Source organism: Hibiscus syriacus, unplaced genomic scaffold (assembly GCF_006381635.1).
Source record: "Hibiscus syriacus cultivar Baekdansim isolate YM2019G1 unplaced genomic scaffold, ASM638163v2 tig00110202_pilon, whole genome shotgun sequence".
NCBI classification, from domain to species: Eukaryota; Viridiplantae; Streptophyta; class Magnoliopsida; order Malvales; family Malvaceae; genus Hibiscus; species Hibiscus syriacus.
In genome coordinates, this window is record NW_024062625.1 from 590,601 (window position 1) to 614,744 (window position 24,144).

Genomic DNA, 24,144 nt, shown 5'->3' on the forward strand with positions numbered 1-24,144 from the left:
CAATCCCCCTCTATGTCCCCCCCGTTCCCTTCCAAACCGTACCAACAAACACCCATCCGCTCTCTATTCTTTCTTTTCCCCACATTTACTTGGCCTCATTATGTTTTAAGTGTACAGACACCACATAAGCAAGCTACCTCATTTCTTCTTCCTCTTCCTTCCGAATGTTATCTTTCTTTTTATTCACTCTTTCAATCTCTCTAAATCTTTTCTTTCTAAGTTAGGACAAGGAAACCCCATCATAGGCAATATCTGCCCAAGCAAAAGCAGCAGAAAATAACAATCAAAACGTACACACACCAAACCCATGTGCTTTATTTTATGTTTTTTCTCTTTGATTTTTGACCATTTCTTAAATCTCCGAATAGTATCTTTTGCTGCTTTTACTTCGTTTTTCCCTCTCATTCTTTGTGCTTTTGTGTGTTATAATAATGATAGGCTTGAGGTGCTGTGAGGGCGAAAGCTCTCTTCAAGAGTGGTGGAATATGGAGATTACAGTTGTAAATCCATCTACAATGGGAATTGAAGCAAGATTGAGCTTTTTCATGAGACTTTATGTGAAGCAAATGGGCTTCGGATGCTCATATGAAGAAGCATGGGGCAATTATAAAAGGCCTATCATTTTCTTCAAACTCCAATCTCTGCAGCAAGCTCTCTTCTTCTTCAGCTTTCGCTGATGGGAGATGGTGGATGTGGCGGCGGCCGCGGTGGTGATATTGGTGGAATCGGCTCAATCTTATTGTTCATTTATGAATACACTAAATATTTTTTTGCTGCTTAGTGCTAACATTGTTTCTCCATAATGTTGGTCAGAGCAATGGGTATGTTGCTGCTCTCTTTGTTGATCTTTTCCTCTCTTAATTTTAAAATTTTAGTGATGCGAACTTCCTCTTTTGGCTTTAGTTAGTGCTTGTGCTTGTTTCTTGAGGTTAAAAAATCATGAGAAAGAAGGTTACAAAATAGAGCAGTAAATATGTGTTAGTATTGTTACACACCTATTTAATACAAAGTTAGTTGATGAAAGATGTATATGTTGTTAGGGTTTTCCATTCCTGTAATAAATTTGCAATCTTCTCATGCATTTATTCTCATGTTAATAGCGTTGTGATTTTGATGTGAGGGAAGGGAAACTGCAGGCCTAGAGAGCACCTAGATTTGGCCGTTGGGCACCATGGAAGTAGAGTCTAAGTTTGGGCTATATATTTAAAATGCAGCTTTGATAATTCTGAGAAACAGGGAAAGAAAACAAAGGGAAAGACAAGAGAGTTGAGGTAATTGGGTGGTGATGATGATGTATGGGGTTTGGGATTCATGGAAGTGTCCTGTCATGCTGCACTGCACTGCACTGCAAATTATGGGTTCTGCTTCCTTTTTCGGTTTCTGGTATGCACGTGAATCTGGGTTGTGTTTTTTGCTTATGTTTAGTTTAGATTAGGTTAGGTGTGTTTCAATGTTTTGTTATCTTTGGTGGGTGGGGCCTTTTCATCAATGATGGTAATTTCTCAATGATAATAACAAAATAGAATAAAACAACCCAAATTGTTCTATTGATTGTTTTTGGTAAACAATAATTAGAACATAATAATGTGTTTATCAGAATGTTTAAGGGATTTTTTTAATTTCTGTGAGATGGGTTCATGTATTTCTAAAATATTAGTTTTTTCTTCTTACTTGTCATGCTTATCTTGTTTACATTTTCGGATCACAATACTTTCTTTTATCATGTATTTAGCATTTTTATTTAATTTCAGTCAAATAAATAAATATTTAAAATAATTAAAATTGAGTCAGCATTGAGTCGGGTGGTTGTCCAAATAAAAAAAACAGAGGTGGCACATGTCAGCAAATTTATGATCTTGTCTTATGTGGTAGCTGAAGACAGATTTTAGCAAAGAAATAATTAAATTCCAAACAGTGATTTGATGACTCAAAATTCTAAATTGTGGATGCAAACCCGGTACTGAGCTGAGCACTTGGCTGTAGGCAAAATGTTTTGTCTCAAACTACACATCCTAACGCCTATGCTTTTGTTTGTTAGCCTGAACCACCTCTGCTATTATTTGTTTTGTCTACGAGTTTTTGTTTCAAAACCCAGCCAATTTGGGGAGGCCTAAAGTTAGATGTAATGAAAGCATATAAGAGAAGAGTGGTAATTGATGAACAGGGTCCTCCCCCTTGTATTAAAGTTTACGTACCTTTTGAACTGGTCAGATGAAGATCTATCCCAATTCCCCTGTTGTTGGCGTCGTCACCAATGGTAATTTATAGACCTGAAGAGATACATGTACCCTGCCCTCTGTAAATTAACTAATTGCATCCATCTTTTCTTGGGAAGTACTGTTGTGCGGCATGTTAAGATGTGGGTGTGGCTTAAGAACTGTGAAAATAGACTTAATCTTAATATTTTAGGTTGGGTGTAGTTTAAAATACTATATATTTTTATAATATATTATATTGTTTTTAACTTAAAATATTATAAAGATTTTAATATTTTAAATTACATTCATTTTCATTGTTTTTTAACCTTAAATTAAGATACATTTTTAAAACTTCCCGTCTTTTCTTGGTAAAATTGTCTGAAGTTTAGTAATCTAAAATTAAAGTTTGAATTGGTAGTTCCTTCTCTTCCATTTTAGCTTATATAAATAAATAATAAAACACATGGATTGTAGGCTGTGTGATGTGACGAGAATGCCGCGTAGTGGCTTTACAGCTTATGTCCTTCGGGCTATTAGCAAATCGGGTGAGACCCCTTTACTTTATCAGGTCTTTCTAATTTCTAAAACACCAACTAATGCAAAGACAAGCGAGCAATCACATCAGAATTTCACCTTTTTAATAAAAACAGATCTACCGCAGGTCTCCCGATAACAACCGCATTAAATAAACTTAAAAATAATATTGTTACATGAGGATTGAGTTAATATATTTACTCTATCATACTTTCTCGATAGTCTCGTCTAATAACCCTTAAAATGAAAGGGTGGGATACGGCCAAGGCATGGATCAAATAAATTTAGCACATACTGGAGGTAAACTGTAAGAGTGGGATGCGTACGTTGCCAGAATGAAGGGTGCTAAAGCATCAAATTCATTCGGATCAAAATACAATCTAGTAGTAGGAAACTATTTGATAATAATTTAAACGTTTAACATCTACTGCTTCAGTCAACAAAATGAAATTTACACTGCAGCCACGAGTGCTTTTGACACATTTCCAAAATGGTAATTGCTAAACCACAACCATGGATGTCCCTTGGCAGTTAGAGATTCAGACTATAATCTTGGATTTTTGGAGTTCAAAGTCTAGAATGAGCAAGGTGTGATATATGGGGTGATACAGACAGAAAGTGTAACGGTATAATAACATAATAGATAAGGAACCATGGACATCGATATGCATAGGTGAAATAAGGTTACCAAATTCACACATATCCCTCTCCCATTCTACAGTTTGTACCATAATAGGCATACTTTTATATGTGAAGAAACAGAAGAATCTTTTACATTCAATCTTTCAAGTTCATGATAAAACATGTTGGTAACATAAAAAATGCATAAAAGCCTGTAAGAATAAATCAATCATGAAAAAGAAAACATTTGAAAAGCAACGGCAAGTGTAGGTACGGAACCAGAACTAAATATTAACAGAGGCCTAAATATTGGACTATTTAAAAAATATAAATATTTAATTAATTATTTAAACTCAAAATTCAGCATGAACTGAACAACCTTACTAATGATCCATGCCAACAGGGGTGACCTTTTTATCAACAATCATTTCTCATACATGATAGTAATGTTAATATGAAGGCTCAACTGCCCATGGCAGCTTACCATATCATCCCAACATGCTACATTTCAAAAACTACAAAAGTTATGTCTTCAGTAAACCCAGTAACATTACTAATGATGGCAAAATCAAGTAATTACATTATTCCAGATTTTAACAGAAACCTCAGCTGTTTCATGAATTCCCTTCAAACAAAGATGAGTATATTAAATCACAACCATAATAGAACATAACTTATCCAGTTCAAGACTAAAACAAAAAAATTCAAGTCAATCCCACGATAGAAAGTTCAATCCAACATACCACAGGGGAATTCCTTATGCTCAATTTGGATGCCAGATAATTGGTACACAATTAACCTCAAATTATTCAATGGCATATCCTAACATGACAATAACAGCAGCATAAATAATGATGACAACATCAGAAAACAACAAACACCCCAATCAAAATACTCGTCAGGGAAAAAACCGCCAATATCACCTGCATCATTGATTGACATTCTCCAAGTACCATTTGTAAGTATCGACAAGCCCATCTCTCAATGAAATCTTGGCACTCCACCCCAATGAAGCAAGCTTCGAGTTATCCATGAGTTTCCTAGGAGTCCCATCAGGCTTTGAAGTATCCCAAACAAGCTCCCCTTCAAAGCCAACAACTTCCTTCACTAACTCAGCTAATTCCTTGATGGTAACCTCTTTTCCACTACTACATTCACATGTTCCAATCCACTGTAATTCCCCATCAAGAAAACCACGGCATTAGCTAAATCGTCCACGTGCAAAAATTCCCTCAACGGACTCCCGGTTCCCCAAACAACAACTTCTTTTGCTCCTTCCACTTTGGCTTTATGAAATCTCCTCATCAAAGCTGTAAAACGTGGGAATTTTCCGGATGGAAATTATCGTTGGGGCCGTATAAGTTCGTTGGCATAGCGGAAATAGCATCGAACCCGTGCTGGATTCTGTAAGCTTGGCACATTTTGATCCCTGCGATCTTGGCAACCGCATACCATTCGTTGGTGGGCTCCAGGGGACCGGACAAGAGCGCTTTTTCATGGATGGGTTGCGGAGCAAATTTGGGATAAATGCAGGAGGATCCGAGGAAGAGGATTTTCTTGACGCCATGGCGGTACGAGGAATCGATGACATTGGTCTGGATTTGAAGGTTGATGGAGATGAAATCGGCCGGATAGGTATTATTGGCGTGGATTCCGCCAACTTTCGCGGCTGCAAGTACGACGTATTGAGGCTTCTCAGCGGCGAAGAAGGATTCGACGTCGGATTGGCGGGTGAGGTCCAGATCGGCGTGAGTGCGGACTACGATGTTGGTAAAGTCCAGAGATTGGAGTTTGCGGACTATAGCTGAACCAACTAGGCCTCGGTGACCGGCTACGAAGATCTTCGCAGATTTGTTCGAGAAGAAAGAATCTACATAAAAAAATACAAAAGAAAACAGAGTTAGAAATAAGTTGAGATCTGTTTGGGGATGCCATCAAGAATGACAGAGAGGAAATTACCCGTTTCACCCATTGCAGGAGACTCGGGGAAGCGAAGATTTGGAGTGAGAGTGGGATTGTTTTTTCACCAGCCAGATATCAAGGTTTACGCTTTGAAACTGGGAATAAATAAGAGATCCGGTCCGGTCCTTTGCGATTGATGTGGGAAGTTTCGTTTTTGTTAATTTAGCGGTGATGGGTCTAAGGGGAAGCTTCACTTTTCAATTTTGAGCGGCGGAGGAAGAGCTGAATTCAGATAAAGGGCCGTGCCGTCGCCCATCTATGTATTCGGTCATGATTAGCTCCACGAAGAATTAATTGGGCTGATTCACAACCCAACAATACATTTTTGTATTGGAAACGAGTGGCTCACGAATGGCCTAAAACTCCAATCTTTTATATGATGATGAATATCTAAAAGAATTCAAACAAAGCCAATGCAAAATTTTTGTTGTCAATTAAAGATAGAAAATTTTTATCATTGCATTGAAAACCAACAATTTTGCCTTTTTTTTTAATGTAATCTTATATTCGACTTGCTAACTTACGTTGGCATCTTGTTATAGTTTTAATATAATATTTGATATTCCAACTTTACACTTTATCTTAATTTGAATGAAAAAAATTATAAATTAATTTGAAACACTGCCTCTTATTTGTTTTTAATGTTAGTCATTAATTAGCTAGCAAAAGGGGAACACTTTAGCCAACCCCAAGGAGTAAAAGAGAAAAAATGCACAATCATTTGAAGATTGATAAAACCGCAACCAAACGTAGAAATTTATTAATTGAAATTAATTATTAATTGTACAATTCAAATTCAACTTCAGAAGCAATTATTTGTAAATAAATATAACTTGTTTATATTATTAAAAAATATATATAGTATTCATATATTTGTTATTTATCAGTAATTTTATTAAAATTTTATTTCTTAAAAAGAGGAATAAATTTATACAACATATATACAAATCTATGATTTTTAAAGATTTATTTTGATCCAATCGTTAAATTATTTTAAGTCCATGATTTTATTTTAAAAAATCTTATTGTAGTAATCTGGAATAGCATAAAAGAGAGATTCCACGATAAATCGTGTTTATAATATAATCATTCAACGGAAATCAATGGATACAATCAAATCATAAAATTCAGGCATGGAAAGGACACTGGCAGCGAGCTTCACGTGGGGAACCCCTAAACAAAGATGATGCCATTGCCAAACCATTTTATTTACCAATAACATTGTAAAAGACACCAATCTAGTCCGCACACGACCTAATAAAACTTATACTGGTGCCAAAAAAATTTGACAATCACGAAACTAGAAATAACTCAATGACAGACTGTGACTGACAGGCTACATGGACAGAGGGTCTGTTTCATATCAGGCTGACGATATACACTGACAACCACCGCCCCACCAACCACCTCCTCCTCCTCCACTTCCACCGCTGCAGCCTCCCAGCATCGCTGCTGCATGTTCAATTTAGTTGGGATGCGAACCGTGCACCTCTCGCCTACGGAGGAGTAAGTCCTGTAAACCACACACCCACCACCTGGCAGTTCCTGCTTCACTGCATACTGACATTTGTAGCCTTCAATGTCAACACATTCCATGGCCCAGATCCAGACCCCACCACGGCATGTGATCGCGACAGATAACTCTTTCGGACCAAAACATGTCAGCACCCTCTTAACCAAAGGTTCCAGCTTGACAGTCTCCAGATCGAGCCCCATGGCCTCGTAGCTAGCATAACTGAACCCATCTTCTGGGGTCACGTGAACCGTAGAGTAAGCCAATTCTTCGATCCCATTCATCGAATACCCACAAGGGTCAAACTCGTAGTCGCATATCATGTGACTCGGCATAATGTCAGCAATACCGGACAGTTTCGTCATTTCACGTGCCGAGCGATTCTCGTTTCCAGAATTATTGTAAAATACGCATGCCTTTTCTCTATCTAACCCTGTCATGCACATCTCCAGAGTGATCTCTCCCCCTGATCTTCTATCAGCGGTGGTGAACATTTAGCTACAGCCGAGTAAACATGCCAGCTACGAGTTTGAAGCATAGGATCGCCGATTGTATAAGCCTCGGTGATGAAATCAGAGAAATGATCATTTAATGCTGTAACTTCATCAGAAAAGTTACGGTGAGGGGAAGGTTGGTGATCAGGGAAAATGAAGGTGCCACGTGAGTAGTTGACTCGTGACACAATGAGTGAGAGTGACTGACTGAGTTCGAGAATCGGGGGGATTGATGAGAGAATCTTTGTAGTTCCGCATGTTTCAGGATGATCTTGTTTGGGCAAACGAAGAGGCTTGACTCTGAGAGAACGTAAGAGTCGAAGTTGGAATTCGAGAGTTGAGAAACAATGGTGCAGCAAGCAGGTTCGAGGATTGTATCGAGTTGTGCTCTAGATAGAGCTCGGAGACCTTTTGGATCATTGAAGATTGGAGGATCAAGGAAAGTGATTTCTAAACGTTTTCGAAGCCTTCAAAACCTATGGTGAAGGAGCAGGTGGTGAATCCATAGCCATTTTCATTACAGAGAAGCTCGATATTGGCAATATCACTGGTTAAGGAGCCTATAGTTCAAGGGATGCTTCAGTTAGAAATACTCGTTAAATCTGAGACGGGGAAAGTAGAAGAAAAAGAAAAAGAAGAGGCTGAAGAAAATCAAATCTAAATTCGGGGTGCCATTTTGCACAGGCGTTTATCAGGATGGCATTCTAACGCACTGCAACCCAAAAAAGAAAACGAAGAAACAAAATGTTAGGCCTAAAAACATAATAAAATGCTACCAAAATCCAAGAATGATGAAGGGAAACATACGTTGGAGTACGCAGATCGGAACTTTTCGATGCCACCGTTTGGACGAATATCTTCAATGCTGTAACCGAGAGGAACTTCGTATTGTAAAGAATACTACTACTACTCTTTTTGCGACCCTTGGTCTCCATTACAACATCCACGCTTTCCTACACCAAACAATATCTATTAATTTCGTGTAAAAGATTGAATCTCAGCAGAGATTGAAACATTACAAACAAAAACCATTCTTTAAACCAAAAAACAAACAAACAAACAAAAACAAATCGAATGCGGAGCCGCTTAAACATATTGTAAGATGGCGAACTTACCGTTCTCGTAAAAGCTTCTGATTAACGGAGATGCAACTCTAAATGGATTTTCTCTTAACCAATAAACCAGACCTTTTTATATATAAAAAACTGTTTAAGCAGAAAAGAAGAGGCACACGGAGACGGCGATTCAAAAAATGAGGGATACTTTAAACAGAGAAATTTAGATTGAGACGGACCGGAATAAGTGATTAAGGGTTTTCTGTTTTGTGCGAGTGAGAGAAGAGTGCGGAAACAGGGTATTTATAGAATGAAGGGATGGGCGGGGCGGGTAGTCTATTGAAATTTTCAAAATTTTATATATTTTAAATAATTATTTTATATATTTTTTTTTTTTGAAATTTTACAAGTATATATTTCTAAATTTTATAAATTCAGTTTTCATGACATAAAATTATATGTTCGTCTTTAATTATGATATTATAAAAAATTAAATACACATAATAAATAAGTTTAGAATATGAATATTTCAAAATTTATTCTTTTTATTTAAGGGTAGATGAAGTAAAAAAACAACAACTATATCTTGTGATACAAATTTGATCATGAAAAAGATGTCAAATGTATAATAATCACAGTCAGAGGAAATTGTAAGGATAATAAGATGTAGATACCGGGATTCGAATTTTATAACATTCATCTCTTTATGAATATTTTAATTAGACTTATATAATATTTATACAATTTGATCATATCGTTTGTAATTCTGTCAATTTAGTATAGGTGAGGGAAATGAATAGGGGCTTCATTATCATCCGTTTGAAGTGAGACACAGCTGTACGATACTGTAATTTAGCCATAAATTAAAACATATCTTTAACCAAACTTTTATTTTTTATTTTTTGGTTTCTTTCGGCTGCTGACTGCTTGCTTGAACTGGAGGCCTAAATTTGTTTTCATCTAATATTAATTAACTTAATGATATTTGTTTGTCTATCGTATTAAACTAATATTAATATACTAATTAATCATGGATAAACTATGTATGTACACTTGGGGAGGTGGTCCTAATTTTATATAGTGATCTGCTCCCAAATCCAATCTCTTTTATATTTAACAATATTTTCTCATTAACAAATAAATAATTATAGTCGATGATAGATCTAAGTGTGATGGAATACTTACCTTCAGTTTAAATATTTCTATGATTTATTTAATTTTATATTCCTAAAATTTTATAATTTACATCTTATAATTTTTAAAATAATTTTTTTAGAAATTTGTATCTAACATAAAATATTATATTTTTTGAATAAAAAAAAGCTAATCGAAAGGATTAGGCTTTAACAATCCTATGGTAAGGCGGTCCTAGAATATCACGTTGTAATGATTTTAATATAAAGAACATGCATGTTTTTCCTTTTGTAATTAAATCTATCAAACTATTATAAAACAATGTTTACATTTTTATTATTATTATAAAATCATCATTAAATTATTTTTGTACTGTAATATCTTATAATAATCATTCTATAATAATTTGTTAAATTTAAAAACAATTTTTTTTATTTTTAAAAGTTTAATGACCTAACAAATTATTTGAGCATAATTTAATATTTTTTTAATATGAGATGAATACAAGGTAATATATGTTCAAAGACTAATTCAATAATTTTAAGTATATTTTATCATTGTTTTTTAGTAAATAAATATAGGATTTTTTTAATAGTTTGATATGATTATAATGGGCAATATATGTTTAGAACTTTTTTTAACCAATCGACAACATATATACCCTGCAGACATAACTGCTCGAACCCAAAACCTATAAGGAGAAAATATTATATTCTACAACTGAAACACTTGTTGATTTCAAGTATAAGATACTTATTATGCTATTTTCATGTTTATATTCATACTATTATGTTGTGTTGAAAATTTAGGAGTGATATACACACATGGATGAATCGAATGGGGATAAGCGTCTTCCTAAAAATTTAAATTATTATATTTTTATATGTTTTTTATTAAAAGTCTATTTTGTCATCTTGAAATTTTATAAGTTCGTCATTTTTTAAAATTTTAAAAATTCACCTCCACTAACATAAAATTTTGTATCCGTCCATGCACATGCATAATACATATGCGTATTTATTATAGTATATGTATCATGCAATTCACCCATTAATGTTATCACCACCAATGCTGATTCGGGCATTTGCTTCTGTTTTTGCTACATGATCTCACTAATGACAGTAATATCACATTTAATGTACATTATTTTATTCTCCACGCCACATTATATTGTTTATTTGAATAGAAATTATAGATGATCGTTACATTATTATTAAATGTTTTAATATTAAAATTTTAAAAAGTATAAGTATAGAATATAAAATATAAAATAAATATTATACACGTTAAGTTAATGATTAATATTTCAGTTTACCTCTCAATAACCAAAATTTTTTCCTACTTTTTCTAATATTTCTAAAATAATTATATTTTTTAAAATACATAAAAATGTACAATTTTAAATCACAAATTTAATATTTGTTTTATATTTTCACTGCTTACATAGTTACATTCTTATTCTCTGACTTATAACAAATTTAATAATTTAATTTAAATTGTTTGAACATAATTTTTTTTTATTTTAACATCAATTGTTCTAAAATTTTATGAATATCCTAAAATAAATTGTTTAAAACGATGACATTAGTAAACCCGTTCAATGGCCTCGGCTATGGGTGCTGTTGTTTTTTTTTTCTTTTTCTAAAACTGTCTTTGTAGTAATTTTCATGACTTATTTTTATTTTTTCGTTTTGTTCGAATTTAAGAAGACTTAGAACTAGGGTAGCACAGTAGTGTAGGCTTAGTTTAGGTTTTACCCCATTTGACTTTATTTCCTTCTAGTAGCTTGCTATCGTTGACTTCTGTGTATCATTCTCTTCAGGTTTACTCTTTTTAAATTTAGTCGGATCTTACGTTTCTGTCTATATTCAGAGATTTTTACCCAGGGATTTAGTTGCATGGATTGCTTCCCATTACAGAAACGCATATGAAGACTGTTCAACTATGTATTTATTTATTTATTTATACATGCATTGCATTTTATCTTTATTTTAAATTTTCTAACTGCCGGAGGTCTTCCACGGAAGCTGCTCTCAACCTGACATTGGGGGTAGCTTACTACCCTACCTCCCACTTATCCCATTGCATATGGGAATAGGGTTTTGTTGTTGTTGTTATTTATTTAGATTGATTTACAAGATAACATGTGTTTTAAAGATATTTAATTATTTGACAATGAAAGTTCATATATTCTTGTAATATTTGATACTCGAATTTGAGACATCGAATGATAACAATTAAAATAGGAAGGTACACTCTGAAAATACAATTAAAATACGTGTATATTGTATGTGATTGGTACTTGTATCTTATTAGACAACATGAAACCCCGTGTGACACAGCAATTAAAAATCATGAGACCCATCGTCAAAGTGTAAAAGAATCAGAAATATTAAATGTAACCCACAATCGACGGAGATCCAATTATTTAACGAAAGTCGTACATTATCCAACATTGAATATTATGATTTTGTCGTATGCCTCTCATCAACCCCTCCTTAGATCTCCTCGTTTTTCTTTTAGGGCCTCGGCCTGGGTTTAGGCAACTCTGAATTTTGTATCTTAATAAAATTATAACTCGAATTTTTATTTATTTAAATCACATTGATTTTAATTATTTAAAATTATTATGTAAATAGACTAACTAATTTTATTAAAAAGATAAAATATTTTAAATTATAATGATATTTAGAAACTAAATATATAATTAGAATATTTTTTGACCAAGAATACAAGACAATTAGTCCCTCAAGATTATAGAATGATCGTATAAAGAAAAGTTAAAATCCATCCAAAAACTCCCAACTTGAATTCGATGATCCAAAGCATGGAAGACCAACAAAATAATAAATAAACATAATCTTGATCAGTTATGACGATGTCAAATTTAATCTTTAATATAAATGGAAGAAAAAACGATACGATTAAATGACCGATTAATTATTTGAATTTGAATTTGAATCGAAACAATGTTAAAACAAATCACAAAGTGACATACAAAACATAATATCAGGAAAAGTTGAGCATATCCCTTGAGTAGTCTTCGCCCCTCCATTTATTTTAGTAAGATTTTGGATTTATACGAATAAAATAAATCACTATTCTCTTATTTTATTAGACATGGTTGATGGAAACGCCAAATTGAGGGGTCAATTGGGCTAGTGAGGTTTTCAGAATCCCAACTATTTTATTCTAGCTAATCAATGCTTTTAATAGGTCAACTATGCTTCAAGTCCCTATATTTTCTATAGATTCAAAATTTATTCATCTTAATTTTTATTTTCAAGTGTTTTCCTCTATTTACATAGTTAAAAATTCATGTCTAGTTAGTTAAACCGTTAAATTCTTATGCTATGTTGTTAATATGGCATATTAAAATAAAAATATATGCTAACTTAAAGTTATGAAATAAAAAATGATGAAATAAATTTAAACTTGAGACTAAAATTATAACAAATTTTTTAATTAGTCACTAATATATAATCTATTGATTGACTAATCTATATCGGGTTTTGTAAAGGCCCGTTATAAGGGTGACCCTCCCAATCTAGGTGTTGATAAGGATTTGATATTCTTTTAATTTTAAAAAGGAGTAAATTCCAAATATACTAATGATATAGGGACCTAATGTATATTTTGACGTCTTTAATAATAAGATTATGCAAATTATTTTATATTTTTTTTTTATTTGTCCAAACTCCATGCCATTATCCTTCATGCCATCCTCCTGGGCAAAGACTCAGCCCCCACTACCACTTTTACACACATGAATTAATTATCGGTATAAAAAGTTGTTGGGTTTTCTGTTTGAGATTTTCGGTTGGAATTATTATTTTCTAATAAAAATAATAAAAAAGTTGTCCTTCACAAGCAAAAGCTTGAAGAAATAAAAGCAAAAAGGTTGGATAATGAATATATTAGAAAGAGCCAATAAACATGAAGTTTCAAGGTCATTTGCTACTTTGCTTGGTCGATCTCTTCTAAGAGAGTATACCTCGAAATATCCCTAAACAAATTAATTTAAAATTATATGAATACAATTACAGTATATTCATAACTACAATAAACTCAATCTGAAACATATAGCTTAAATCTTGAATATATATAGCTTAAATCAAAACACTACTATCAATCAATCGTCACCCCCCCCCATTGATCGTCGTTTGTGACTGGAACAATTCAAGAACATTAGCATTTGACTCTAAATATTTAATCTTTTGATGCTTTGATCTCATCTACCAGTCTTCAATAAGGCTAGTTTCAATGTATTTTATTTGTTTTTTTTCTCTCAAAAGAATATTTCTCACTGTTTATAATTTAAAAGTAAATATCAAAAAGCCATCAAATCAAAGAACCTCCAAATTATAAAAAATTATATATATATATATATATATTTGTTTAGAGTAGTCATGAAAGACATCGAATCATGAGAGTTTATTGTGACAAATGAATTTGAGTGAAATAAATCTCTAAATTTTGATGAAAAAGATGACGAGGTGGAAAAAATAATATGTCGGGACAAATGAATACAAAAATATATTTTAGCTTCCTCATCGATACCAAAATGTCACGTTATTCAATTGTTAATGATTTAATAGTTTAGTGACAAAAAACCAATTCAAAAAATTTATTGAAATTTGAAATAATTTATAGTTATGTGTTGAAACAAGAAAATCTTACAATTTAGTGACTAATAATGTAGTTTACCCTAATAAAATTGACATATAATGAAAACACTATAGCAGCGCATGCCAATGGCCAATAACACTCGACTTCAATGATATACCCACTCCACTCAATGAAAGTGTCAACATCATGTTGTTAGAGCCATTGGTGTGGGCCTAAGCCCAAACTCCCACATCTCGACCTCCCCATGCATGATGATGAACTCCACCTTCAAACGTAGAAATTCGAAACTATTTCCATTCAGGCTAATCAATATCACTCCTTTGCCATACATTCATTTTGCTCCCTTGCTTGGATTTGTTTTCATTTTGTGGGGTGTCCCTTAGCTATGGATTGGACAAATACATTGATTAATTTTAATACAATTCTTATAAATTGTCCCTTTTAGTTCTAAACAGTATTTCTCAGTCATAAAAATAGATTTCATATTTTCTTTTAGTCATATGAATTTAACATTCATGCACTTTAGTCATATGGTTTGGATTTGTTTAGTCATAATTTGTATATGACAAGAAAAGAAATTCAAAATATTAGAAGACAATTAAAAGAGGCAAATAGCTCATAGAATATATACTAAAGAGTTGATGTACTGTTCTCTACTCAACTGTAAGAGACGTAAATTTTAGTGAACCAGATTGTAAAAGAAATTATGCGACAACCCAGTTTCATCAAAATTTTCAATTGAAAACACTTACTAGGGAGACTAAACGGTGCAATAGACTGAGAGACTAAATTATAAGAGACATAAATGATAAGGGATTAAATTATAAAAAGAATAATTAGATCCCACGAAGCTGCCCAAATTCTTCCAATTGCAGAAGCGTTGACAAAAACCAATGAGTATTATTTGTCTGGTCCCATAAGGCAGTGAGTTTTATGATAATTAAATAATAGGGTAAACTACATGTTTAGTACTTAGACTATTGCTTTTGTTCTATTTTAATAGTTAAAAAATTATTTTTTTCAAAACCATACCCAATGTTTAGTTTAAATTTTATTTTGATATTCTATCGTTAAAAACTTAACCGAACGGTTGTTCGTGACTTTTAATGGGTAAATTACATCATTTATCACTCAACTATTTTCCCACTCATATTTTCGTCACTAAAGTTTAAAAATTTTCAGTTTGACTACTCAACTTTCAAATTGTTCATGTTTTAATCACTCTAATTTAATTTATTAATAAGTTGTGTGACATGACATCTTTCATTATTATTTTATTAATATATAATTAAAATAAAAAAATTATATTTGAAAGTTAGAGTGACTAAAATAGGAGTAAGTTGAAAGTTAAGTAATTAAATTAAAAAAATTAAACTTCAGTGACCAAAATATGAGTGAGAAGATAATTGAGTGATGAATGATGTAATTTACCCATAAAAATACCACTTAAATTTTTAACAACGAGGCAAACATTCAATATAATTTTAAAAAAATGAAAGTTTAAAATACTAAAATAAAAAAATTAATAATTTAAGTACTATATACTTTAGATAATGTGATAGTATATACTAATGAAGAATATGCGCCCACACACACAACATTCTCATCTCATGTCATGAGATGGACAAGTCCACTTGAGACCAATTATTAAACAAGTAGAGCTCAATTCCCTAAAGAATCATACTCCCAATCCCCCCTTTCGTTTTATTCTTCCACATGCACCCATCATTCACCACTTTTCTTTCTCCCTTTATTCTTTTTGCTTCTATACCTAAACAAACGTATAATAATCTACTTAATTTCTGTTTATAAATGTTAGGAATATCAAAAATATAAATTCAATTAAAACGTTTGTATATTTTAAAGAATCAATTGATTAAGATTTGACTTCCCAGGAGAGTGCTAATGATTACTAATATAGAGTTGAGATAAACATGGATGAAACATAGTTTCAGGGTTGGGAGAATATAATTTCTTTTGAAGATGAAAAGCATGCACATAATGATGATATGTGGTCAGATTATTACTAGTAGGCTGTTGCTAAAGCAAAACATAGACGGCGTCAAAAAACCAAGCTAAAAGGAAAAGCAATGGGTACAATATTTAAATGACGTCTCTCTTGAAGTCTTGGTTTCTGCTACATACAAAAATAGAGTTTTTTAGTTTTTGGATTTTTCCCTTCATATTATAGAGAGAGAGAGAGTGAGACTTTGGTCTTTGGTGGTACATGATTAAAGTGTTGTTTCTTTCAAAAGATGTGTTTGTGGAAAAAGAGTGAGGGGCTCCGTTTAAGACTGAGTTTTCATTTTTCTCTTTCTGGGTTTGGCTTGAAGCTTAAAATCCTTTAGTCCAAAACCAGAGAAAATGTTCTTCTTTTACTACCATTACTATCATTAAGTCATAAAAATGAGTCATTTTTCTATTTTCTTCTTATTCTTCTTCGTTCTATCTTCTGCTACAGTCTGTTTGTCTTATGAGCCTCGTAACCCTGAAGGTAAAGAAAAAACACTACAAACTTCTGAAATTCATTGGCTGGTGTTGAAGTTTTTTGTTTTTTGAACGATTTGTTTCATGGTGGAATACAGTGGTAGCATTGATAAGTATAATGAGAGAATTGAATGATCCGCATGGGGCGTTGAACAACTGGGATGAATACTCTGTTGATCCTTGTAGCTGGGCTATGGTCACTTGCTCTTCTGAAAACCTTGTTACGACCCTGTCAGTTCCTCTCTTTGTGTGTGTGTGTGTGTTTACTGTTTTTAAATGTATACTTGTTTTGAAAACATTGTAAATTTACTCTATAATAATGTTGTTTGTTTCGTTCAGGGGAGCTCCAAGCCAGTCTTTATCAGGAACTTTGTCTGGGGCAATAGGAAATCTCACCAATCTTCGCCAAGTGTAAGAAGAAGACCGAATTATTGTATTCCTTGTGTTATGGTTTCATTTAAAAAAGCCTTATTTGCATATTTGATCTTGATGTTTTGTTTTATGTTTGAAATTGCTGGTTGAACTTCAAGGTTGTTGCAAAACAATAACTTATCTGGTGAAATCCCACCCGAGCTGGAGACTCTTCTAAAACTGGAGATTTTGGATCTTTCTAACAATCTATTTTCCGGTCCAATTCCAGGGTCATTTGGACAGTCAAATAGTTTGCAATACCTGTAAGTGTTTCACGGATTAGTTCTTTGTTTCATGTTTGGATGCTGAGAAAAGTAAAGATGAAAAAAAGAAAGAAGGTGGTTGCTTTAGGGGAGGGTGTGTTATATTATAGTAACAAATGTACATATAAATTACGTGGTTTCATTTTTTTTTGCAAATTCTGTTTGTGATATCTTTGTCTTGTAACACTGTTTATGAAATCTGAGATACTGTGTTGGTCTTGTAATGAGAGTAGGAGGCTGAACAACAATAGTTTGTCTGGACCATTTCCTTCATCTTTGGCAAAAATCCCTCAACTTGATTTCTTGTGAGTGTGGATTTCTTTCCTTTTTCCCATCTCTTTCTTATCCCTGTACTGTGTCTCTATTTTAAAGCCTGATTCTTGGTGTTTCAGGGACCTGTCTTTTAACAATCTCACAGGACCTGTACCATTGTTCCTTAACAAACTTTCAAGTATAATTTCTTTGCTACAACTATTTCTTATCAGTTACTATAATTATTTACTTCTGAACTTTCCATTTTTACAAACCTGTGGTAGTATTATGGGAAATCCATTGATTTGCGGAAGCAGCTCCAGTGAAGTTTGCTCTGGATCAGCCAATGTTGTTCCTATTTCATTCCTTGGCTCCTCAAATGGTAACTCTTTTCAAATCTCCTTGTAACTCTCCACTACTATTTTTACACTCTTGATTAATGGTACATATATATATATATATATTGCTTTTTTGTCGTATGTATTAGGGGAACAAAAATACAAGAAGTTAGCAATTGCACTAGGAATCAGCCTCGGCTTTGCCTCGCTCATTCTCCTAGCATTTGCACTACTTTGGCACAGAAAGAAACGCAGAAAGCTTACAGTTCTAAATATTAATGGTCAGTTACAACTACATAATGATGTTAAAAAGTTTGTCTTTTATGCATTTATTCAATGTGATTTAATGTTGTCACACTTTTGTTGCAGACAAACAAGAAGAGGGCCTCGCAAAACTAGGTAATCTCAGAATCTTCACTTTCAGGGAACTACAGCTTGCTACAAACAACTTCAGCTCCAATAACTTACTGGGCTACGGAGGTTTCGGAAACGTCTATAAGGGGAAGTTAGGAGACGGTACTCTTGTGGCGGTGAAGCGGCTGAAAGACTTTACAGGAAGTTTTGGCGAGTCGCAGTTCAGGACTGAGTTGGAGATGATCAGCTTGGCGGTTCACCGTAATTTGCTTCGTTTAATTGGGTATTGTGCTACCTATGATGAGAGACTTCTTGTCTACCCTTTCATGTCTAACGGCAGTGTTGCATCCAGGCTTAGAGGTTTGCACAAAGACCTGAACTATTTTTCAAAGAAAAAGTATTGTTAATGAATATGCAGGCGGTTTTTTTAGTGTAATTTAGCATATCTGTTTATGTAAATGAAATGGGGTTTGGCAGGAAAACCAGCACTAGACTGGAATACGAGGAAGAGGATTGCGATTGGAGCAGCGGGGGCGCTTCTGTATCTACACGAGCAATGTGACCCAAAGATAATTCACAGGGACGTGAAGGCTGCTAATATCCTTCTGGATGATTACTGTGAAGCCATTGTTGGTGATTTTGGCCTTGCAAAGCTCCTTGATCATGCTGATTCCCATGTGACCACTGTTGTCCGTGGCACTGTTGGGCATATTGCACCAGAGTACCTCTCAACCGGCCAGTCTTCGGAGAAAACTGACGTGTTTGGATTCGGCATTCTCTTGATAGAGCTTATTACTGGAATGAGAGCTCTGAAGATTGGAAAAACAGTTAGTGAGAATGGAGCAATGCTTGAGTGGGTTAGTTTCCTCACCAGCTATATAACAAACTAAGCTATTGCTTTCCATCACAAATCCTTGTTACATGAGAAAAGTGATGGAAAAACATTTGCAATTTGTTGTGACAGGTGAAGAAAATCCAGCAAGAAAAGAAAGTGGAAGCATTAGTGGACAGAGAGCTAGGGAGCAAGTATGACAGGATTGAAGTAGGAGAGATGCTCCAAGTGGCTTTACTATGCACTCAATACCTTCCGGTCCACCGGCCTAAAATGTCCGAAGTTGTCCGGATGCTGGAAGGAGATGGACTTGCTGAGAAATGGGCAGCATCGCATAATCATAGTAATCCCACCATGAACTTCAGTAGCAAAAGCATGCCAAACCCTACCATGGGATCGAAACATGATGGAAAAAATCATGATCAATCGAGCAACATGTTAGGCACAAGCATGGGTGAGGATGAAGATGATGAATATTCTTTGGACTACTGTGCCATGGAACTCTCTGGTCCAAGATAAACATCACAACAAGTTTTATATGGTTCAATTTTACTGTTTTATGCTTTTATTTGGGTGTTTTGAATCATCTGTCTGTCAAATGGGAAAGTTACAAAGAGCAGCACAATAGGAGTTGAATAGTGCTTAAGAACATCAGATGCTCTGCACTCTGGTCCCAAGTGTGAGACAGTAATTCAAAACATTATGTTTTGACTCTACTCTGTTAAAAATAATAATATATTTGCAAGGTCCTTGAAGTGTGAAAAATATATCTCTCACTTCTTGATATATAATAACAAAATAGATGACGATAACTCATCATAATTATTTTAAATATTATTTAAATTTATAATTAATGATATATTGTTATTTGATTCATTTATGATATATAAAATTATATACTATTAGTTGTATTAAATTTTTAGCTACTTTTTTATTAAAATTTCTTTAATAACAATTATAGTTAAATAATAAGGATAAATTATGCGAATAGTCCTTTTTGTTTAGAGTATGTCCGAATTTGGTCACCAATTCGTCTGGTTTAAGTCCCTTTGACGTTAACCCTTAACAAATATGTGACATAACTAAGAGACTAAAATCGAATGAGAGTTAACGGCTGAGGGACTAAAATCAAACAGATCGATAACGTTATGGACTAAAATCGAACTGATCGATAATGTTAAGAACCACATATCCTTAATTTTAAAATTAGTGGCCAAAATCGGTCAGACCGAAAACAATGGGGACATAGTTTACCCAAATAATTTATATATATCTTATTAAATATAAATTCAATTCTTAAATTAATAATTTTTTTATTTAAGAATATGTATTTAATATTATTTTTCCGCCGCTTTAAAACGCCTTTTAGGCCTAATTCATGGACAGAAACTTCACTCTCCTTGCGGTGATTAATGTCTCCCACATTCTGTCTGAAAGAATATCGTACATCAATTTTCTTTTCAAGTGACAGGCAAATGGAGTTTTTTTTCTTTCATTCTCTCCTTTTGCATAGTAAAATAATCATCCAAGTATACAGATTTGTAATATAAGGTAAATCACATTAAAAATTACAGTTGGGATTTGTAATATATTCATATTATTATAAGAGAAAATAACCTCAGTGACCAAAAATCTCAGATAATATACGATTTTGACCATTTTTTTTTGGATTTGTGAAAATGACCAACAAAATCGCATTGCGATCTCTAATTCGCATTGCGATAGTTGAAAATCGCGTTGCGATTTTCCATTTCGCGTTGCGATAGTCTACAGTTGCGTTGCGATTTTCCATTTCGCGTCGCGATAGTTGAAAATCGCGTTGCGATTTTTCATTTCGTGTTGCGATAGTTGAAAATCGCGTTGCGATTTTTCATTTCGCGTTGCGATAGTCTACAGTCGCGTTGCGATTTTCCAAATTCGTTGTGATAGTTAAAAAAAAAGATTTTGTTTCTTAAGAATTTTCTCTAAAAAAATAGTATCCGCGCGGACGTGTCGAAGACACGTACGACCACGACCACGACCACGACCACGACCCGAGACGAGACGAGACGAGACGGACGGCGGCGGCGGCGCGCGAGAGTCCCCTTTGTTCTCTATCACTCAACAAGGAAGTGGGAAAGCCAATCCTTAAATACCATTCCCAATAGTGTTTCCAATACTATGTGGGATTTGAGCATTACCAACACTTGTTCCCAATACTATGTGGGATTGAGCCTTAAATAGTGATATTATTTTTGAATGTTTTGCTTAAAATTGCAATAATCGCGATTGATTGTAGATTGACTTTTAATTATGACATATTTAATCGTATAATACTAATGTAATTGGTTGTTGATTCAGTTGTTTTAAGGTGCATGATTGTTAATTGTTTCCTGAATAATCACATTGTATTGGAAACAAGTGTTGGTAATGCTCAATCCCACATTGTATTGGAAACACTATTGGGAATGATATTTAAGGCTTGGCTTTCTCACTTCCTTGTTGAGTGATAGAGAACAAGGGTGACTCTCGCGCACCGCCGCCGTCGTCCGTCTCGTCTCGGGTCGTGGTCGTGGTCGTGGTCGTGGTCGTGGTCGTGGTCGTGGTCGTGGTCGTGGTCGTGGTCGTGGTCGTGGTCGTGGTCGTGGTCGTGGTCGTGGTCGTACGTGTCTTCGACACGTCCGCGCGGATACTATCTTTTTAGAGAAAATTCTTAAGAAACAAAATCTTTTTTTTTTACTATCACAACGAATTTGGAAAATCGCAACGACAACTGTAGACTATCGCAACGCGAAATGGAAAATCGCAACGCGATTTTCAACTATCGCAACGCGAAATGGAAAATCACAACGCGATTTTCAACTATCGCAACTCGAAATGCAACACGAATTTGCGATGATGGAGATCGCGTTGCGATTTCAACTATCGCAACGCGAAATGGAAAATCGCAACGCGATCTCCATCTATCGCAATGCGAAATGGAAAATCGCAACGCGATCTCCATCTATCGCAACGCGAAATGGAAAAACGCAACGCGATTTTCAACCATCGCAATGCAAAATGCAACGTGAATTTGCGATAGTGGAGATCGCAATGCGAATTAGAGATCGCATTGCGATTTTGTTGGTCATTTTCGCAAATCCAAAAAAAGTTGGTCAAAATCGTATATTATCTAAGATTTTTTGTCACTGAGGTTATTTTCTCTTATTATAATCATAATTAAATTTAATTATTATAAAGTATAAATAAATTAATCATCAATTATATATTTAAACTTAAATCAAAATAAATATAAACTGAAAATCAACGCATTCTTAAATTTAAGCACTATTTTTCAGCGAATGTAAAAGCAGTTGGAAATATTTTAATCAAATTTTGTATTTTTTGACTCAGAATTAGTAATGGACGAAAATATTTAACTGTTTATGAAAGGGTCAACTATACGAATGGTCCCTTATGTTTTCGATCTGATTGATTATAGTCATTGATTTAAAATGTTCGTTGTTCTAGTCCCTTACGTTATTAATATGTTCGGTTATGGTACCTTGACAATAGATTGTCGTTAACCAATTAACGAAAATCTGAGTGGACAATGAAAAAATAAAAAATTAATCCACGTGTCTTCTTCTCCTTGGCTATAGTCAAACAGCCTTCTCAATCCTAGCTCTAGCTGTCTCAGTAAACCTCGAGCAATAACCTTCAAAGTAGGAACCTCATAAACCCTAATATCATTTGTTACTGTCCCCACTACCACGACAATCCTATCCTCCTACAAGCCATATATAATTATATATACACAAAAAAGATAAATTAAAACCATAAATCAATATCCATGCAAAGATCTTTTAAAATTCAGAAATATTTAATAATATATATTTTCCTTCATGAACTGAACTAGCCTAGAGAAAGAGTGGAGAATTGTTGACTTTGTTCATAAACAAGCGTTTCAATATCACGGCATTGAATGTTTGAATTTGCTTCTTGTTCCTCTTACAAGGAAATGGTACAGCTAAAACATAGCAAAAATCAGCATAGTTATTCAAAAACTACAATAAAAAATGACATTTTTATGCCGATAATGAGAATAAATATAAAACCTTGACGAGGAGTTTAAGGTAAATATCACCTGAAATAAATAGGAAGGAAAATGGAATGGATTGGGAAAGCAAACAGAAGCACAGAATGAAGCTCTTCAATGCTTAAACAATGGAGCTTGATTACATACATTTTCTGAAGGTAAAGTACGCCAAGAAGATGCACCCATAAGACGATTAAAATGAGGAACCGCTAGTCTGATTGTTCGTTCTCATGTGACTCTTGTACATTTCCTCTTTTTGTCATGAGATAGGAACATGATCAGTTTCCAACAATATATATACCTCAAACTCAATTCCTTCAAACTATCATCATCATTCCCGCTTTTCTCCTTCCTCCTCTTCTTATTCCCAGTTGCAGAAGATAATTATTTCTTGATACGTCCACCCGTTTGGGACTTAGTAGCAAAGCAGAGAGGGAAAAGCACAGATACAAAGCTTTTGCTGTGGTTTCGGTAGGGATCCAGATTAGAAATGAAGGAAATAAATTTTTAGGGCTAAGACAAGGGGATGTGCAAGGGGGTGTTGAAGTAAAAGAAATTAAGGAAATGAAAGGGGGTGAACGTATCGTGTTTGTAGGAAGGTCAATACAACAACAACGACAATAATGGATAAATTTAGGGTGGAGTGATGAATAACGTTAGATGTTAAATTTAATTAGGAGGGAGCTTTGACAAAGAGGATGGAGAAGTGGATAGTGTTGGCAATTAATAATCAAGAGTGCGAGTTGCAAATCTAAATTCAAAAGAAGAAGAAGAAGATAGGTGATTTTTTTTAATTTTTAATTGTCGGATAGAACTTAAGGGCCCCTTAACGAAAATTAACGATTAAGAAATTAAAATCGAACGAACTGATAATGTAAAGGACTAAAACCACTTTTTTCTTTAACAAATGATCAAAATGGATTATACAGAAAAAGAAAGGGACCATCAGTATAGTTTACCCTTTATTAAACCAAAGAAGAGCAAACCAGAAAAGGCGGCTTTGGAGTTGG

General features: G+C 33.9%; 1 protein-coding gene, 1 long non-coding RNA gene and 2 pseudogenes across 3 annotated transcripts; 2 read left to right on the plus strand and 2 right to left on the minus strand.

The window, feature by feature from the left end:
- On the plus strand, positions 1–930 carry LOC120218967. The gene is made up of 2 exons (XR_005525272.1): positions 1–290; positions 439–930. It is a non-coding gene; the product is annotated as an uncharacterized LOC120218967 (long non-coding RNA).
- A 3,113-nt stretch (positions 931–4,043) lies between these two features.
- On the minus strand, positions 4,044–5,558 carry LOC120219019 (annotated as a pseudogene).
- Positions 5,559–6,414: 856 nt separating this feature from the next.
- On the minus strand, positions 6,415–8,639 carry LOC120219032 (annotated as a pseudogene).
- Positions 8,640–16,284: 7,645 nt separating this feature from the next.
- Positions 16,285–19,814, plus strand: LOC120219020 (probable LRR receptor-like serine/threonine-protein kinase At2g23950). Of its 2 annotated transcripts, XM_039215886.1 has the most exons (10): positions 16,285–16,634; positions 16,726–16,858; positions 16,967–17,038; positions 17,158–17,301; positions 17,535–17,606; positions 17,694–17,935; positions 18,041–18,172; positions 18,261–18,605; positions 18,723–19,102; positions 19,210–19,813. In XM_039215886.1, the coding sequence occupies exons 1-10, from the start codon at positions 16,547–16,549 to the stop codon at positions 19,594–19,596; spliced, it is 1,995 nt and encodes a 664-aa protein (XP_039071817.1). In that variant the 5' UTR covers positions 16,285–16,546; the 3' UTR covers positions 19,597–19,813. The 2 variants fall into 2 exon arrangements, with proteins under 2 accessions (XP_039071817.1, XP_039071818.1); XM_039215887.1 differs by lacking the exons at positions 16,285–16,634; positions 16,726–16,858; positions 16,967–17,038 and having other exon boundaries at positions 17,181–17,433; positions 17,474–17,606; positions 19,210–19,814.
- The last annotated feature ends 4,330 nt before the right edge of the window (positions 19,815–24,144 follow it).

Bases quoted from the DNA above. Each gene is read 5' to 3' on its own strand.
- LOC120219020 (XM_039215886.1), top strand. From the start codon at position 16,547: ATGAGTCATTTTTCTATTTTCTTCTTATTCTTCTTCGTTCTATCTTCT. The intron at 16,859-16,966 runs GTCAGTTCCTCT...TGTTTCGTTCAG, and splicing joins GAAAACCTTGTTACGACCCT to GGGAGCTCCAAGCCAGTCTT. The intron at 18,173-18,260 runs GTCAGTTACAAC...CTTTTGTTGCAG, and splicing joins TACAGTTCTAAATATTAATG to ACAAACAAGAAGAGGGCCTC.